This window comes from Charadrius vociferus, unplaced genomic scaffold (assembly GCF_000708025.1).
Source record: "Charadrius vociferus isolate BGI_N301 unplaced genomic scaffold, ASM70802v2 scaffold32, whole genome shotgun sequence".
Lineage (NCBI taxonomy): Eukaryota > Metazoa > Chordata > Aves > Charadriiformes > Charadriidae > Charadrius > Charadrius vociferus.
The window spans coordinates 12,136,728-12,156,495 of NW_009647856.1; the positions used below are offsets into that span (position 1 = coordinate 12,136,728).

Here is a 19,768-nt window from a genome sequence, read left to right on the forward strand (position 1 = left end):
TTCACCCCAAAGCATACTGCAATCTTGAAAAGCCTGAGCTGGCTCATAGCAGGTAATGCGAAAATAATTCCCAAAGCGCTCCTGGAAGATACACAGAAAATGCTGAACTTCTGCCCAGTGTTTTGTTAACTTCCTTCCTGGCTGAAATGGCTTGTTAGAAAATGAGTTTTAGAAAACCTACATGATGATTCTGCCTTTGAGTCATGCAGTATTAAATGATTAAGGCCGATTTGTCTCTGAGGAAGCTACTTTCAAAGGGGACTCGCTCCAGAGACAAATCAATTCTTAATCTGCTTTGTGAAGAGGCCTCAAAACACCTTCCAAGCTGAAGGAATGTGTAATGCGTTTTCCAAAGAATACCTTAATTAAATATAAGGCAGAGTGCAAGATAAAACGGGGGGGGATAATTGGCTTGGGTTTGTTCCACATGATTGCGGCTTAACTTTCTTTCGAACTCTTCAACAGTACAGGAGTATCTGCGTGGATCCCAGGGCCTGTGCTATGTATTGGATCGAACTACAGGATCTTTATTTTCCCTTTTGTCCCCAAAATTGATTGGGCCTTATCCTGTCTCCATTAGAGTCCCTCCAGAGCAGGGAAGCAGGAGGATATATTAAGCCAGAATTTGATCAGGGTCCTATGGTGATGGTGATGGTTGAATTAACTGCAAAAAGATTGTGAAAATTTGAGGAATATTGATTGATGCATGGTTGTTAAGACTCCAGCAGCAAGGCACAATCACCCTGAACTGAAGAGAGCTGGTGTAAAGGGAGTCCTTTTTCAAGTGGGCTACAATTGCCAGTAGAAGGTGGCTTCAGCCCTCCTCCCTCTGAACTATGGACAGCATCGCTACTTTGGAGATATAACCATCACTTCACCAGAGCAGAGCCATGTCTTGCATGGGAATAGCCTTGTCGCAGCTTCTGCACTCTCTGAGGAGCAAAATGTCCCTCCTCAGCTGCTGAGCTGATAAGCAGACTTGACACAGATGTGTCTGTGGGGTTACTGCATGCCTGTAGCTACTGTCTCTCCCCTTCCTTAGCTCCAGCTCTGTGTCCATAAATCAGGACACCATGAGTAGACCCATTCACTACCCTGCCTATGGCCAGCTCCCACACCTGGGGAGAGATCAAACCTTGGCATCCTAAGTGACATATGGTGGCGAAGGAGCCAAGCCACCATGTTAGATATGAATCTGTCCCACCACTGATAGCCTTGGATTAGGAGTTGAACATCAGGGTCATGCCGTGCACAGCTCCATTTCCACCTGAGAACTCTAGACTAAGGTAACACCAGTGGGCCCCAACACTTTTGTAGCAAGGAGTTGCACAGCTAAAACTTCTTGTAGTTTTCTGTGCACGTTCATCGTCCAGCTTTTAGCTAAAACTCTTAACAATTAATGTTGTGCTGTGGAGCATATGTGCCTTCCCTGGCATATGGACCACACTTTGGGAAATGCTTATCTTCATTGCAGATGTGTGAATTACTATTTTGCCCATCATAGCAAGTGCGGTTCCATCCAGTGGAACCCATGCGTTCATGTATCACCGGGTGTCTACATCTCTCCATGTCTCCTTTCTCTAGGGTGAGCCCATGACTATTTTTGGACCCCAGGGCTATAAAGGCAGTAAAGGAGATCCCGTAAGTTTGACTCTTATTGACTGTTTAAGCTGTCCCTTTCCAACTGTTGGTGGCATCAGCCCCAAGCACAGCTTGGGATGAGCACTGAGAACCAGCACTTTGGTCCAGGGCCAGTGGCTGAGAGCTGGGTCCTTCCAGGAGAAAGGCACAATCCACTAATTTCTGTCTTACCTTTCAGGGTGAACGGGGCCTGCCAGGTTTTGACGGAGACAAAGGCGAGAAGGGAGAGGATGGGCCTGTAGGAGAAAAGGTATGAACCTCACAATGCAACTGAGGGACACAGCAAAAGGTCACCAGTTGTGGGAGGAAGGGAGTGATATCTCTGCATGGTCCCTTCCCACATGCCTGCTGGAGAACACGGTGCAAGGACATGCTCACGCAGAAAGGGAGAGGAGGATGCTGGGCTGGGGCTTGGGAATGTGATACACATCCAGTTTGCCAGGTGTCACGTCTGTAACTTTGGGACCATGTCTGCAGCACAGGATCACTCCAGGAAAAGTGACCATTCAGTTGCTGCAGCACTGTAAGCGTCCCGCATCTCCGTCTCCCTCCAAGAGCTGGCCATGCTCCTTCAAACCCTGCAGCTCTTGTGACATTCTTTTTGAGGCTTGGTTGGCTCCTGTGTTCTTGTTCATCACACAGGGCTGTCCCCTGGGTGGTGGCAGAGTGAGTCGCCTGCTCCTCAATCCGCCTTTGCTCTTTGAGAGCACCCTGTGGGTGTCTTGGGTCTCAACCCATCACCATTCCACTGGGAGGAACCACATGACTCTCCCACTCTCCGACTGAGTCACAGACTAAATCTCCATGTACTAATCATACATATTTTCATATTATGTTAATACTTTTTGCTCCAGTCTGACCCAGGACCAGGGTGTCTGCTGAATAAATATAAGTATCTACAACAGCAGCATCCCTGTCTGAGCAAGTCATCCAGCTCCCGTTGTTTCCCATGGGGACCTGTATAATCAGTGTAGCTCAGGGTGGGAATTGCCTGACCCAGTGTGCGCATCTCCCTTGTGAAGAGGCAAATTGTGTCCTTACCACAATATTTTGCACTGATTAAGTCTCCAGCGACTATAAAGGAAACCTGTGGAGATGCTCCCATGGGTGGTACCTGTTTTTTTTTTAAGTCAGATGAAAGCCCATACATGATATCTGTCACATTGCTTTCTAATAAAACAATAACACGTAAGCATCTCCTAAAGCAAATACACATCCCAATCAAATATCTGAGTGACTTTGGACAGAGCCCCAGAGTAGTATCTCCACCACCAGTAAGTCCAACGGGGTCTTGTACTTGAGTGTGCAATGCGGAAGCTCATCCAGAGGCTTTCTGCTTGTTTTCCTTCCGTCCCCATCACTGGGCACCAACTCTTTTACAGGACAGTTCAGTGAGGTATCTGCCAAACCATTCCACAGCTGGTGGCTTTTGTCCCCAGCACTGCCGCCATACAGACCTTTGGGCTTCCTGGGGCTGAAGTCTGCTATAAAAATGGTGCTTTTTGTCATCCTCTCTGCCATCTCCACGGGTTCTTCTGCTGGTATCTCTCAGGGAGGGTCACTTCAAGAGCAGTAGGTATTCAAAATGTGTTTGACAAGAACTTTAAAATTTTAGGGAGTCAAAGGTGAAGCTGGGTCCAAGGGAGTGATGGGCCTTTTCGGAACAAGAGGACCAGTGGGACAGAAGGTGAGTACAGTGAGCACCTATGTTAAGGCTTCTCCTGCAAGAACTGATGTGTAAAATCCCGTCATGATTTTCTCACAGAATATAATTCTGCATTCCCTCTCCAAAATTGCTGACTGAAATGTTATGGGGCTACCAGAGAGCAGAAATAGCTGCGCTTTTCCAGGAGAGCCCTATTTCTCCTATTTTGTAAAGCAGCAGAGTGCTCTGGCATCTTTCCTGGGCTAAAATGGTCAATAATGACTCACTGAAATGTCAATATTCAGGCATGAAGTGTGAACTGCTGTCTAAGCTCCAGTTATAGTCAGTGGAGATGTAGGGCTCCATTCATCTGACCAGCTGAGATGTTTGGGGTATCCTACCTACCCCCTCCATCTGCCTCTGCAGAGGGGTCCACAGAGGTCTCCTTGTCTCCTCTTCCACAGCTGTAGGTATCTCCTACACCAACCCCCATTTCCAGAGGAAATGGAGCTCTTCGCCATGGTAACTCATCACCGTTTTCCTTGCAGGGGGAACCAGGAGAACCAGGCTTGCCGGGCTCTGCTGTGAGTTGTAGCATGTTTCTCTGCCTTTGCAAGTCTTGGGTGTGGAGCTGGGCTTGCGCTGCTGATCCTCTCCCCACAGCCACGTGTATGGGTTGCGGGGTGGGATGTGACGAGGCTGACTCAGTGCTGCTCCACAAAGCCCGCGTTCAAAGCGTCTTTGCTGGAAAGTCAGCTGTGGGCAGGGGGGACCACAGCCAGAGGTACGTTTTAAAAGGATGTTGCGTTTTGCATCAAGGGACATGTGAAATATGCATTTATTTATTATTTTTTAATGTCTTTAGCATATTAGGGGGCATCACCAGACATGACCAGATGATGTTTCATGATCAAATGGCTTAAGAATTGTGACTATATGTTGAATATCCCATGAGAAATGTGTATATCCTTCAGAGATTTGACTACAAGTGGGTATTCTCAGCGCTCAGTGCGTGCGTGTTGCTGGCCAGAAAGAAAACCGTTATGCTGGAGGATGTGGATAATCCTTTAGTTCACCTTGTTTCCTGACAAACTGCAGTTGGGAAAAAAACTCGAAAAGCAAGTTTGGTTTGCAAAAGTGTTTACATACCTTTGAACATCACTGTTTCACCTGGAAGAAACCCCAAGTGAAAAAATGGTCTCCAAGGTTGTCCAAAGTGAAAAAAAAAGTCCCTGCTGGCTTCTTTTCAACTGGGAAAGGAAGGAACAGGGAGGGGAGAGAACACGAAGGGTCTTTTTATCAGGTCACAGAAATACAAGCGTGTTCAATTGTTTTATTGCAATATGAAATATCAGTATTTTCTTAACCTATTCCCCAATTATGCCTTTTTGTGTGGGGGAGGGCGATTCTCAGCAACTATCTGTTGCTGTGAAGGCTCCACAGCTGCTCAGCGCTGCCCGTTGATTACCGGTCACAGCTGTGTAACTATTTACAAGCCCGTAATCCAGACTGGTAATTGCTCACTGAGAAAAAGGCCCTCATTCAATTAAGTACTTCAACCCCTGCCTAATTGCAAACAACCTTCTGAGCACTTTGCCAAAGCGATGAGGCTGTGACGTGCTGTAGGACCGCCACATTTGGGATCAGCGCATGTAGGCATTGGATGGAGTGCATTTTTGAAATTGCTTTGTTGTGAACACCTGAATCCTCAGGTGACAACCATCAGTAGCACAGGAGTAGAGCGAAAATGTTTGTTGAGGCGGCTGCCTGCAAAGGAAGCACAGCTGGACACCACCATCCTGACCAGCAATGAAGTCTCGGTTGGATGATGTGTTGTTTTCTACTAGCACCCACAGGGACCGTCACATAACAGACTTAACTACCAGAAAGTGGTATCTTGTCCATCAATGTTCAAGAGAAACTGAGTAATCTTTCTTTTGGAAATATTTAAGGATACTGCTGGTGCAGGTTAATGCTATCTGTGCTGTGCTTGGGGCTAGACTGAGATAATAGAGCTTGGGTTTGGTCCTTCATTGAATTTCTAAAATTGCAAAAGTCAGATCAGAGCTGGGGCCTTGTTGGAAGAGTCATGATATATGACATCCTGGATGAAATTCATCTGACCCCAGGTTAGATGTCTGCCATGTTCACTTTCCACATCTAAGTGAGCCATGCTCAGACTTGTTTTATTGGCAGCTTTAGGGTACCCTTGGAACATGATTCACATCATCCATTTCAGAAACCTGTGTTAGGACAGAACATCCCAATGTGACTTGTTCTCCGCAAGACCAGGTCTCACTTTATCTTCTAAGCGCTCACAGATACTTTTGATTATTTTTTCCCCAAGTTATCTTGGAGAGTTAGGCTAGGCTGTCTCGTGTATCATTCCCCAAGTCCTCTTCTCCCCTTTTGTTGAAAACAAAGTACTTGGCCCAGTCTACCTGTACCAAATCTGTCCTACGCAAAGTCTCGAAGGTAATGGCTAGCAGTTCTCATTTTCCTTCAGCTCCCTCTAATTCCATCTTTCATATCCACAAATTGCCACTAACTTATTGCAAAAATTTGCCAGTCAGTTTCTGTCCTGCTGAATTCACTCTGAGTAATTTAACTGGCTTGTAAAAAATCTTATCCATTTACTCTTTTGATTTGGTGATCTGTAGGAGTTCCCAACCAAGTGACAGCATTTGTATCGTCTTCCTGTAATCATTGCCTGGACAATTTCAATGGATCTAACTTTACAATTGGACCTCAAGGCAAATGAGTGTGTTCTTGGTATTCAAGACATCTTTTCCTCCTTTTTCGTCTTTTCTAAAACACTATGCTCTTTTATATTGATATTCCTGCCATGCTTCACCCTTTCATATTAATATTGCAGCCTGTTATGCCTATTAAGTTGCAATCTTGATCGTGTATTAAGGCTTCCAGCTCCTCTTCTTTATTTCCCATGCTTTGTACTTTAATATACTGGCAGGTTAACCCATTATTCTCCCTAAAGCTCTGTTCTGAATACTCCTCTCTTGCTGTTATGCCTTATTTTGGATTTCCAGGGTCTACAATTACCAGTGTGCCGTGGCCCTCTCCATTCTGGTTTGCAGTCCTCCTCACAAGGTGTACAAGTTGGAGCTCAGAGATGTTCTTCACCTCCTCTTGTGAACTGGGCTCTATAGTTGACCAGCAGCTCATGGGTCCTTGCCCTATAACTGAGGAAGACAGGGTCTGTGTGGTAACACCATCACCTGCACAGTCATGTGCTTATTCTCTGGGTGTTCTGCGTAAACTTCTCTGGAAAGTGGAAGACCCACCCTGGACATTCTGCTTTTGCTCTCAGAACCATTTCTGATGTGCTTCATTCTTCAGCGCTTGCCAGAGCACATCTGCCAAAGCCCGCATTGGAGCAGAGCCACCAGCATATGCATGAGAGGAAGGGTGGGAGAAATCCAGGATTTTTTGGTCCATTTTTTTTTTGGTCTCCATTGAGAGCAATGGAGTTTACAAGGTGTGAAATCAAAGCTGTACACCTGAAGACAAAGCAAGAAGTGAGAGCAAGACAGGGGATTCTGGGTAACACTGGGACAATCAGATGCTAAATATGACCAGTCCAGGAAGGCTAACAGAAGGCTAAAGGACTCTCTTTTGGCACCATTACAGAGCACAGTGCTATAGTCAAAACCAGACAGTTCTCTGCAGGATCTGAAAACTAAGTGATAACCAAGGCCCAATAACCCAGAGTACGGTAGATGTAAGAATGGTTATAAGCAGGAATTTAGCTTTACCATAGATATCAAGAACACAAGAGGTCTTGATATAGATAAGGGTGCAGGGCAGACGACTCTTAAGAGCTATTCAGGTTCTCAACAGGAGAGCTCTACCTCCCTTCATTGGCTGCATGGAGATTTCAGTGTACCCATATGGCACCTCAGTTCTCCTGCCTGCTGAGCAGTGGGCCCACTTCAAGCCAAAGAAGAGGAAAAGTGGGGTGTAGGGGTCTGTCCTGGGCTTGACAAGAGGTGTCCCTGGACACTAAGAGTGGAAAAAGCCACCTCCTAAGAAGTTCTTGCCCTGAAAGCTCTTGCCCTTGTGCTTTAGGCAATCCTGCTTTAGCAGGGGAGTAGGACTAGGTGATCTCTAGAGGTCCCTTCCAACTGAAAGTTCCTTGATTCCATGATTCCATGAGAGTGTGACCTGATGAGTTGCTGAGCACTTAGATGAGTCTCAGGGCACTGAGAGAAGTGCCCTGAGCACTTCTGATGAGTCCAGGCCTGTCAAAGGGAAGTTAGTCAGCCAGATCTTCTGGCCATAAGTGGAGATCTTCTGGCCACAGTTGGAAATCTCTGCCCAGATACCTTGGAGGCTTTGGAACAGGCTGACCCACGTCTGAGATGTAATGCCTGAGAATAAATGGTCATTACATCTGTGAGGACCAGTGGCAGCTCCCGTTGGCCCAGAAATCCAAGAAAGGATTTTTTGGGGAAGATGCTCAGGACTGCAGCAAATAATTGTGGGCAGGAGAGTCTAGACACAAGGAACGGCAGGGAAGGGATAAAAACAGAGATGAAACTCTCAGGTTGAGACTCCCAGCTGCTTAATATGCATCATCCCATCAAATATTGAGCACTGAAGCCCAGGAGGTGGGGAACCTTTTAGCAAAGGTTGCAGCATACACCATGATTTGGAAATGCATGAGCACTTTGATGTGTGTCTTCAAATAGGTTCATCCTTGTGGGGTGCCCCGTTGGGGCAACGTTTCCGCTGATAGGTTCCACACTTTCCCAGGGTGACCCAGCCACTTCCCCAGCTCGTTCATCTGAGTGTGAACCATAAGCCTGGAGACAAGGCAGGCTCCTCCCTGGCTCCAAGCCCGAAGCTTCGGGGGAATTTGTGCCCGGAAGCAGAGGGCTTTGGCTGCTAAAAGACGTCTTTGCGTCACAGCCAGCGCTCAGGACTTATGAGTAAGCCTCTGCGTTTCTGTGCCTTCGTGGTACCTGGTGTCTTTGCAGTTAAATGAAGCCTGTTCCAGCAATGCTGTAATAACAGAACCAAATAGCAGGACCCATTTCCAGTACTCCACCAGTAATTGCCTTTAAACTGTCATTTTACTAGCTTTTATTGCCCAGCCTTTATTTGCCTGGCAGAATGCAGAATGTAAATCTGAGGGAAGAAATTTCCATTCAGCTTCTTTCCCTTGCCTAGGGTTCAGATGTTTTCCTCTTCCTCTCTTTTTTTTTCCCCTCCTATTCCATCTTTTTCTTGTCCTGGGTGCAGGTGGCCTTGAAAAGCATCACCTCTCTGACCTGCTTCTCCCCCTCAGCTGAAGCAGGGACAGACCTGCTGTCATGTCCAAACCTTATTATAAACCTTCTAGTCCATATGACAAAGTCTTTTCAGTCCACGATGAGTAGGAGTCCACCTATGGTGAGATAAGACCCAGGTCAAAAACTTGTTTATCTTTACCCGACCGAGTAGGCATGGCTTAGACCCAGCTACCTTTCAGCCCACCAGCACAAATTGTGAGCTTAACTCTTCCTAAAGCCATTTGGGCTCCTTCCAGGTCAAGAGCAGGCAAGAAGCAACTCATGATCTAAGGCAGACAGAAGAGATGAGAGTTGGACATGGGCAGGTGGGGAAGCACAGGGAAAAAAAAGGAAAGGTCTCTCCTTGACACAGGAGACACTAGGGACTACTAAGAGAAATATTACAGCTAATTGGGAAATCTCTAACTAGTGTCAGGTTCCTTCAGGATCAGGCAGTGCTCCAGGATAATTTTTAGCCCATCCCTTTGGATCCAGGTGTGTAAATCCCTGGCCAGATGGATCTGTACCCAGTTCAAAGCCAGCTCAAAAACGCCAGGCACTTGAAGGTATCCCGGGCTTGTGAGATGTAACCATCAAACCAAAAGGTTTATTACCCACCAAGCAAGCAATCTGTCCTAGCAAACAGAGAAACTCTAGTTAGCCAGGGGTTTTATGGTCCATTTACTTCCTCAGATGGAACTTTATATTGATCGTGTCAATAAATAGCTACTAGTAAATAAAGGGCTTGCATGAGATGTTTGTTCCTGATAGTGTAGGCAGAGCTTGAGGAACGTGGACTTTACCCGATCCAGACATGACTGGCAAGAGCCGTGGAGGAGCACCTGGCTGGCTCCCAAATACTCCCCTTACTCTGAAATGCAAAATGTGCCGACACCTGGGGAGGGGGTTGAAGAAGCATGATGGTCCCCAGAGGAGAAGCTGAATTTTTATATCTGGGGATGAAATGGTAATGGGTCTGTCCCCGCAGTCTGACCCATTATCAGGGACATCACCATCCCACCCGTGTGTCTCTGGGATGTTTGCTTGTCACTGCGATCATGTTTGAAGTATCTGTTCATCACTGAGAGGAGGAGTAATTGGAGAGGTGATGAGTCTGCTTGGCATACAAATCTGGTGGCTGATTTTTTTGTATTTCTTTTTAATAAATGTGTCTCCTCTCAACAACCTACTGCAAATTAATTCCAAGGAGAGAATGCCACTTGTTCATCTCCTGATCTGCTTAAACAGCCAATTCATTCTCCTCTGAGTGAGCTGAGCCCTGTGCAATCGGTGTCTCAAGTGGGGATAAATCCAATTTCATCTCACATCCAGGTTCTGAAAACTGCCATCTAAATTGGCCAGAATGGATGAGTAGACTGTGGCAGCCTTGTAAAAAAAAAAAAAAAAAAAGGGCATTTAAAGCAGTTTTTAGTTTGCTACCGAACCAGTGGGAGACACCACGCAAAGAGGCCCCAATGCTGGAGGTGGCTCCCATGTCCCACACTGAACTGAGCTGCCAAGTAGTTCCACAAGCCGAGAACCTCCGAAGTGTGGCAAAAAGGTGTCTTCTTGGAGAAGCACCTCTGTCCAGCATTGCCCACAAGTCTGGGCTGGATGAGGATCTCTATTTTGGCTCTCAACTCCTCTGAACTGCAGCTGTGGGCAATCCCATGCCAGGATCCACTCATTTACCAAATAAAATTTCACCACCCAGCGCTTTCCTTTGACTGGGTCTGAAACTGCAGACCCAGTGCCCAGGGTTGTGTGCATCCTTCTAAGTGACGTGCAGTGCAATGCTGCCTGCCCTTTGCTCCTATTTTCAACCACAGCCATCACCACCTAAATTTTCTTGGCCCAGGACTACCCTTTAGCTGCTGCGTGCCTCTATTTCTCAAGCTGTAATTATAAATAAATCAACTCACAGGTTGCATATGCCGATGGCTTACAAGCCCATGAGGAACGGGTGCTACATCCCAGCCTCAGGTCTTGGTGCTAGTACTAGGGTAGCTTTTGACCTCTGACTGCGGGAACACACAACCCAGGCTTTTACTGTTGAGTTTCCACCCTGATGACTGTCCTCAGCCACCTTAAAATTACATTTTCTTCTCTTTCTGGCAGGGTACAGCAGGTCTTAATGGGAAGAACGGAAACAAGGGAGCCAAAGGCGACAGAGGTCTTCAGGGGCAGAAGGGGAAGCCGGTGAGTAGCTGGAAAGGACGTGGTTTGTTTCACAGGTAGAAAGAGGCTCTGTGCCATTCTTGACCCTGAGTTAATTTCTCCTCCCCTACCCTACAGGCCTCGTTACTGGAGTCAGGTTCTTGCTCAGGGTAAGTCTTTCTAAAAGGGAGATGAAATTGCTCTCTAAACCTCCTGGAGAAGTCTCTAATGCACATCCTGGCCTGATTTTTAGGAGGAGCCATTCTCTGGATGCCAGCAGAGAACCTGTCCATGTCTCTAGTGGTAGACTTCTAAATTTTCACACGTTTTCCAGCATGACTTTTCCTTTGTTACTTACCAAGGCCCAAATTTCAAGTTCCTTCATGTACCAAGTCCATTCCTCCTTGATGCGGACCTGCCTGATGGAGATGGCAGGGAACACAGCAATCACTTGCCAAAGCCCTTATGGACCTCATTTTCCTGGGACAAGCTAGTTCTCTGCCAACATAGGATGCCTTCCTTGCCCCCGGATAAGTTCCTGCACGTGGATGAGACTTCAACCCCTTATTACTGAAAACACATCTCCAAAGTGATGCTCAGTGGGAACATGTCTTCTCTTTACTTGCTGGAAACAAGCTGAAATCAGCTGGTGGTTCTTCTCTTTTGTTTTCCCATGAGAGAAAAAAACCCCAATAAAATAATAAAAAAAAAAAATCAGTAGAAAAATTTGGGAGGGAGCAGGAAAGGAAGACTCACTGAAATTTATGAACATTCTCTACATCATTCAGGTAGTGCCTGACTTTGAATGACAAACTCAATCTCCAGGGGCAGTGACCAACACAAGACCTGAGGGAGACCATGTAACATCTCCACAGTGCAGGTCCTCCTGATTGTTGCCACTCCATTAGCTCCCAAACCTCAGTAACATTTACTGCAACACACAGGTCCCCAAGGGTCATTTTCCAAACATTGCCCAGGGTAAGCTACAGCCCCTGTGGTGACTTGTCACAGCATTTTGTCCCACTTCACTAGCAGCTGTGTCACAGTCACCCATCTCCTACAAGGTTATTCCCTGTCCCACCCCAGAGATGGCTGTATTTCTAGCAGTAAAGTGACCAGGACAAGAGGTAATGGGCACAAACTTGAATATAGGAAGTTCCATCTTAACATGAGGAGGAACTTCTTTCCTTTGAGGGTGGCAGAGCACTGGCACAGGCTGCCCAGAGAGGTGGGGAAGTCTCCTGCTCTGGAGCCATTCCAAACCTGCCTGGACGCCATCCTGTGCAACTGCTGGAGGTGCCCCTGCTCTGGCAGGGGGTGGGACTGGATGATCTCCAGAGGTCCCTTCCAACCCCAACCATTCTGTGATTCTGTGATGATCTGCAAATTTTCAAGGAGTCCCTGGTGGTTAAAAGCACAATATAAACACAAGGTGATGCTATACTTTACCTTTCAGGCTATGTGTGATATGTTTGTTGCTTGTTCTTTTTTTATGCAGGGAGGGAAAGGTGATCCTGGGACCACAGGTGACATTGGGCAGAAAGGAACAAAGGTAGGAGATGCGTGAGATCTTGTGAAATCTCCATCCTAGTAGATATTCAAAAGCTGTCTAACGTGGTCCTGGTCAAGCTTTAGGTGGCCCTGCTTGAGTTGGACAAAATGACCTCCAGAGCTCCCTTCCAACCTCAATCACTGCATGATTCTGTGAAGGTTGGGGCAAGCAGAGAAGAATGCTCAGGCTCCAGACTGGAGTGAGGCCGGTGGGGAAGGATGCTGTGAGCAAGGGAAGAGCTTGCAGTACCACGTTGGGGTTAGCCCTGTGCACATGCAGAGTTCCTCCCTCCTGTCCTCACCTTGATGTAACATCACCAACTGTGATCGGCTTTATCCTCAGGGCTTACGAGGGCTCCCAGGACGCATTGGCGCTCCCGGAGCTGCAGGCATCAAGGTGAGCTAAGCCTGGCTTTCTGTCCTGCTCTACCTGCCCCATTTCCAGCACTCAAGCCCAAGGTAGCATCATGCATGAAGAAGCAAGGCCAAGTTGGACAGGGCTTTGAGCAACCTGGTCTGGTGGGAGGTGTCCCTGCCCAGGGCAGAGGGGTGGAACGAGATGATCTTTAAGGTCCCTTCCAACCTAAACCATTCTATGATTCTAAGCCACCCTAACTCTGGCAGGAGAAGTCCCTTTTGGTGGCATGGGGCTGCAGCCTGCAGCACAGGAGGACACAGCCACGCAAAGCAGGGATCCATGCAGGGAACATTTTCATAATCTGGGGTAAAAAAAAAAACAAAAACAAAAGAGCCCCTGCCCAAATCTCCTCCAGGTCTGTGGCTTAGCAACTGCCTAGACTCAATTCACAATTACTGCTGGGCACATCGCTCCGATTGTCAGCACCATTGGTCCTTCCTTGATAAACAGGGATAATGACCCTTAATGGTCTTTTTATGAAGGGTTTTGAAAAGCTTGATAAGAATTAAGGGAGCTGTTGATGGCTGAGCCAATGGGATATGTTGTTATTGTTGTTGTTATTAATGTTTTCCTTCATCAGCCTTGGCCTATTGGGTAAATTAAGTACTGTTCAGTGAATTTCCCACCTACTTTCATGTAGATGGGCTTGGAGTCTGGGCAGTCTAAAATTTACATTGGTCTGAAGTAGGACTTTGGCAATACTTAGGCTTTCTGTTACCAGGAGTCTCATGATGTTCCCCCTCAAGTACCACTTACCTTGCCATTTCGGAGCCAGTTTTCCCAATGTTTTAGGGGCTGTGTGCACTTACAGCCCATCCACTGCTTTTCCATCGACAGGGAGAAATTGGCAGTCCTGGAAAACCAGGAATCCCAGGATCAGATGGACCACATGGACCAAAGGTGAATATCTAAATTCTGCATCTGCCTACAAGTAAGAGGTTTCCTAAAAACTTTCCAGATGCTGCAAATCCACCTCTGCAGTGTGATTCTTTCTTTCAAAGGGCACAAATGGGGTTATTCTGAATCTGTTCCTATAAGCCAACACAGACCTGGGTGAAGATGCTTGGACATCTGGGGTGGGGACCTCTTCTTTTACCTTTGCAAGACTCAGCCAGGTTCATCCACCCCAGCCCTGATGCTCCACAGGCGCTATTGCATGTGTCAAGTAATGGGGCTTTTTAATGAAATTTCTTTCAGTCTCCTTGAGTACCACTAATGTGCAAGCAGAGAGACCCTGCTGGGTCCCACTCAATAAATAATATTGTAATCTGAAGAAGAGCCTGTTCTTTCCACAAATTGCCACCTTGCCAAGTCCCCACTGGCCATGATTTTATCTTGACTCTTTCCAGGGTGAACAGGGAGCATCAGGGGACGATGGTGCTTCAGGGGTTCCTGGGGAGAAAGGAGAAAAGGTTAGTACTCGCCAGACTGCATCGAGCTGCCATTTATAAAGGAATAAATCCCACGTCCATCAGGTCAAGTTAACAAAATTATACACTTTCTACATCATAGGTACCCTTTCCAGTGGGCAAATGTCAACTGTCTGGATCATTAAGGCTGGGACTGCAGTTGGAAAGGGCAGGAGATGGAGGTCTTCTTAAATTCACCCTCTGCCGATGTGCAAAACCCCAGGAGGGCGCCTGTTTAGAATGAGGAAAAGCCAGTCAAACCCTTGAAGTGGGATTAATTGTCAGAGTTTATTCAACACCGCCATGCCCAGGGTAGAGGGTGCGTTGGGGTGCTGTGGGGCAGAAGAAGTGGATAATGCTGCTGCCTCCTGGGCAGGTTGGTCATGGGAGTGGGAAAGGTCTCCAAACTGGTCTGCTCCTGGACTCTGCTCTTAGCTCCCTGTGAAGACCCCACCTTGATCACTCCCCACTGATTTTGACTCTCCATTTCTTAATTTTCCATTTTCTTCTCTAAAAGAAAAAATCGAAAATTTGTACCATCCCATGGGGGAAAAATTGGGTTTTCAGTTAAAACAGAGACTGTTTTGAAAAAAAAAAAAAAAAAGAAAACCACACAGTAATCCCAACAGCCTCCATCAAGTGTTTTGGCATTTTCCAACCCCTCCCGCCCTTCTCACTTTCAGTTCCACCATCTGGTCTCCAGCTGATTTAGGGTCTTAAAGAATTTGTTGCTTATATTGGTAACAGCTTTTCTGGTCCTCATCCCCTGATGGTCATTTGGGTCAAACACTAAGAGTCCCCTTGTCAAGCAACACCCCTGGCTCACTCTCTGAGCGGTGAATGGTTGGAGGCTGGGATATTATTTCAGGGGAAATATCATCCCTTCCTCTCTTGTTCTTCTCCTCTCCCACAAACATCTGCTTTCGGCCACTGCTGGAGGTTGGGCTGACTGGAGGTCTGTCCTGCTGTGTTTCATGGGAGCCTTTTCAGTTTACAGAATCTCCAGGAGAAAGCTCAATGAGTGCAGATGAGTAGGAAATTCATAGGCCAACTCTTAATAACTCCCATTCTCCTCCTCAGGAGTCATTGTTTTTTCCAGGGTTACAGACTAAAGGACTCCGCTTGCATATGCAGGGAGAGTTGGGCATTAGAAATTATTGGGCATCGTCCCAGAGAGGGGGGTGTGCAAAAGCCAAGCCACAGTTTTAGCTCTGAACTGCCCTCTGTCGGTGATTCTCAGGGGGCCAAAGGAGTTCCTGGCTTGGGAGGCTTCAAAGGACAAATGGGATGGCCTGGGAAGACTGGAGTGGCTGGACCAGACGGACCTCAAGGGCCACAGGGTGAACCAGGGCCACAGGTGAGCAGCAAGTGGTCCGTAGCATGCCCTAAACCCTGCTGAGATCTGCACCTCACATCCACATGTGACAGATGTGTTCCCATATGTCACCGTGTACCTCTCCCCACCTCTTACAAGCTGCCACCCGAGGTCTCCCATCTTGAGATGGCTGCAAAGTCTGCTGTCTTTCTGCGAGATCTTCGTCAACTTACTTCATCTCTTAGTGCATTTATCAATGGAGGCTTTTTTCTTCCCTTTCCTCTCTTCTTTTCCTATCTGCAGTGTAGCGACGTGACCTCTGAGTGAAGAAAGGAAGGATGATAATTTCAATTTATCAGGGCATCAAGTGCACCCCTCCTGTCACTAATTATCCGGGGAGCAGCATACCAAGGTTTCGGAAGGAGCTGGTGGCTTTCAGACCCCATTTGTGGACCATAGTTAATAAGTGTCTTTGCATGCAAGACATGCTGGGCACCTTTTGAAATCTAACAAAAAGACTTGGAAATGAGACATGCTAATACTGTTTATGAGCAGGAACATGCTGCCCCCAGATTCTATGGTAATGAAGAGTGTCTTGCCGCTGCCAACACAATGCGGAGGGACGATACTAGAGATTAATGCTAATCACCCACCCTTAGACAGCATCCATTAAGTAACGAAGAACTTTTCAAGTGAAGGAGGACTGGAAATGAAAATACCCTTCTCAATTGTGCTGGTGGGACTGGCTGAGCTTCAGGCTTGGACAAGAGAGTATGTAAAATAACATAAAAGAACAGAGAACAAAAGAAAAGCTAAAGTTAGGTGACTACCTGAAAGACCAACTGTTTCCCATAAGCTTCTCTCGGGGATAGCCCTGTTTTAACTCCTGCCAGCCTGTGAGTCTGGCAAACATCTGGTGTGCCATATTTCACCCTTGAGTGATGAATCCTTATACAACTACGTGTAAGGATTTAATCTGCGTGTGTGTATGTGTGTCTGTGCGTGCAGAGACTGCGTGTACACACATCCACACATACGGTTTGTGGAGTTTTCTGCTAAACAGGAATTAAATTGTGCTGCTGCGTTGAAAACAAGGAAGGGAGGTAGAGACTCAGGCAGGATTCTCGTCTGTAATCTGGTATGCCCTGCCGAATTATTTCAGCCAAATAATCCAAACTCCAATCACCAATGATTATCCTTCACTGAGAGAGAATCACATTCAATAGCACGGAGAATTTAGTCGATGTGTAACTGCATCTGACAGTTCAGGACTGTGCTGGTAAAGATACACTGGTGAAAATTGCTTTGGTTTCTGAGGATAGAAGTCGGGACAATTCAGACCTAATTTTGTGTGAAAGTCTCAATGAGTCGGGACCTCATTACATCAGCTCTTTGTTCTTGCTCAGTGAATGATTCCATTTTCTGAAGTACATCATTCTCGCGGGGGTCTCAAAGATCTTCCTGTTCTACAGCCCCTTGCAGGACTTCTGACTTGGGTGGTATAAAGGTGTCTGTGTAGGTTTTAGTGATGCCTAACCCGGTTTCCCCCCATACGGAGGAAGAGCATCACATGTCGGGAAAGTCTGCTTTTTGGAGACGTAAAACAAAAAATATGCAACACTGAGTGTTAAGTCTTAGAGAAGATGTGATTAAGGGTGGGGGAAATGCGGGTGATGCAGCAAGGTTCACATTGCACTGATGGTCAGATGGAACATCTGTGTTGTGTTCCGAGATGTCATCAAATAAAAGCTTGACCTAGAGCAATCCTGTCCATGGTGCAAGGGCACAGAGGGTGCTCTGAGCGTCCTGCGTTGTTCAGGAACCTACAGCTACAGCTAAATCCCACCCAGTGCTTCACCAATGACAGGGTGACTATAGGAAGGACTGCCCCTGAGCCTTTCCTTAAAGGGGTGCAGGTGTAGAAAGACCCTTCCAGAACAATAAAAAATGGACTAGACCCAGCTTCAGACCACAGCAGCAACATTATCCTCCTTTCCCTTGCTCCCCAGGCTGTACCTTGCAATGAAAAATATATCAAAAGAATCACAGAAGGGGGGAAGGAGCTGAAAGTACGAGGTCCCCTCATGTATGTTTAAAAAGGCTGAAAGTTTTTATATTAGCAGTTACAAGCACTGCATGCTTAGAAAGCCGCGTATGAGATAATGAATGGCTTGCATTTGGACGCTGATTAAAGAGAGGCTGTGAGATGCCACTTTCTACACCCACACTGCTACTTGTCTTTTCCCTAAATTAAAGGAGAAAGTCCCCGGGTCTGAACCACAGCAGCAAGGCCACCCTCATGTCTAGTGTGGGAGGGTATTATCTCCATCTGCAAGCCCTTCTCCTCCTGCTGAGACCATTTCTTAAATTAGTGCCGGGACAGACAGAGTGTCACGGAGAGAAAACTGCCTTCTACCCCGCAGCATCCATCCTTTCTGCAGCAGAGGACCATAGGAAACTCCTCGTGGTTGCCCAGGGCAGAGGTGGCAAAGCTCAGGGCTCTGACCCGTCACATCTGATCTGTCTGGGGAGCATCCAAAATCCAGAGAGCTCTGAGTATCTTCTCCTACTGATGCCCGGGTTGGGCTGTAGGGGGAAAACCCCAACTGATGGTGTGGGACGTTTCTGGAGGGTACTGCTAACTGAGCTCTACTCTTCCTCTCTAGGGTCCACGAGGGAAAAGAGGGAGACCTCAGCTCTGCCTCAGGGGACCCCCAGGCATGGATGGCAGAAAAGGAGAAATGGTCAGTATGGGGGCGAGCCAACCTCGACTTCCAGTGAGGTTCCGCACCACCCTGCAGCAGTGCAGAGCTCTGCATTGGGGCCAGGTGAACCCTGGCTGTTCTGGGTTGCATTTCTTGGAGAGCCAAGAAATGCAATAGCAAAAGCACAGAGACAATTTTACCCCCATGCAGCAGACATTGGGCACGGGCAATGCTGCCTACACTTCTGCCTGAGGGTCTCTCCAACTTAGACACCTGCTGAGAGCCCTGTGGGCTGACCGTTGTTTTATATAAGACTTCTTTGAGAAAACATCATATTTTGGGCCAGCACATCCTCAACTGTGTTTGGCGTGGCAGACCAGGAGTGAAAGAGTACTCAGTGCAGTCCTTCAGTACAGAGGGGTAATGTTCAGCCTTTTAATGCACGTCAGAACATATAAATAAGAGCTCAATCTCAAGATCTCAACCTGCCACCCATGTTCTGGGTTGGTCCCTACACACTGCAGGTCCTGTCAACACTGGGTCAATGGGCTTTTTGCATCAGGAGTTGGCATTGCATTAGCTCCACGTGTCGGTGGAAGGTAATGCAATTTCTCCGTCGTGCTCCAGCCCCTGTAAGTGATCATGGATTTAGAAAAATTACCATCGCAGTTTTAATTTAGATTGTTCTTCCTGTGGTCCTTTTCCTTTAATATTTTTAAGTACTTTGAATCAACAAATACAATTTTCACCAGTTCTGATCAGAAAATTTTTCAAGGTATTTTCTCCTAGGAGGCAGAAAGCCCTGCTGGCAAACCTCAGCATCTCCCTCTGTTTCGTCTTTTCAGCGCTGGGATTGCGATCCCGGTTGCAATCTTCTGCTTCGTCTGGTTCCCAGAGGTTCTCTGGAGGCCACATACCGTTCACACCTCCACCTCAGCTTTGCGGTCCCTTACAAATTGCAAAGAAACCTGACTTAAACTGTAGCTTATTGTTTGGATAGGGCAGCTGGGAGCTTGCACCCAACTCTCTCATACATTGTTCTTGCTTCCTTGCACGTGGATGAGTGCATTCCTTCCTGCTCAGTGATTGACTCACAGATATCCCTAGAATTTATGGGAAAACGCATAAGCCTTTTTCCCTACCTCCCTTCCTAGTGCATCCTTTCCTCTGTAAGGTGCTACTTATTCTTGGAGCATTTAATGGTCAATCTAGTGAGATTTTGTAATGACTTAAGTGTTTTTAACAGGGTGAAAATGGTCCAGCTGGCCAGAAAGGAGAAAAGGGAGATCCTGGTCTTTCTGTGAGTACTTTAGCCCAAGATCACATCCCATTACACAGGCCTGAATAGAGAAAATAGGGCAAACTACCCCTAAGAGGTGTAGAGGAGGAGGGAAATGCTGAGAAACAGATTCATTCAGAGAATATCCGGGAAATGAGAGTGTTGGCCATTACCTAGAGACGTCAGATGTGCACAGGCTGGGGTGGGAGAAGTGCTGGGCTGTACGATGCCAACCCCAAACAACAACCCAGAGCCCGAGGGATATTTCCCCTCTCCCATCCTCCCCTGATGCTTCAAACTCATGCTTGGCAGATAGGATCAGTGCCAATGCCACGGGGCTGATCAAATACAAAGAAA

General features: G+C 47.1%; 1 protein-coding gene across 1 annotated transcript in view; it reads left to right on the plus strand.

Annotated features, from left to right (window-relative positions):
- LOC104284662 (collagen alpha-1(XIV) chain-like) overlaps positions 1 to 18,208 on the plus strand; it is a 99,190-nt gene extending 80,982 nt beyond the window's left edge. Inside the window, exons 30-36 of the mRNA XM_009883022.1 lie at positions 1,585 to 1,641; positions 1,820 to 1,891; positions 10,696 to 10,776; positions 10,873 to 10,904; positions 12,629 to 12,682; positions 15,353 to 15,469; positions 18,094 to 18,208. Coding sequence (XP_009881324.1) covers positions 1,585 to 1,641; positions 1,820 to 1,891; positions 10,696 to 10,776; positions 10,873 to 10,904; positions 12,629 to 12,682; positions 15,353 to 15,469; positions 18,094 to 18,208 — 528 coding nt within the window. The remainder of the gene's footprint in view (positions 1 to 1,584; positions 1,642 to 1,819; positions 1,892 to 10,695; positions 10,777 to 10,872; positions 10,905 to 12,628; positions 12,683 to 15,352; positions 15,470 to 18,093) is intronic.
- Positions 18,209 to 19,768: the final 1,560 nt, after the last annotated feature.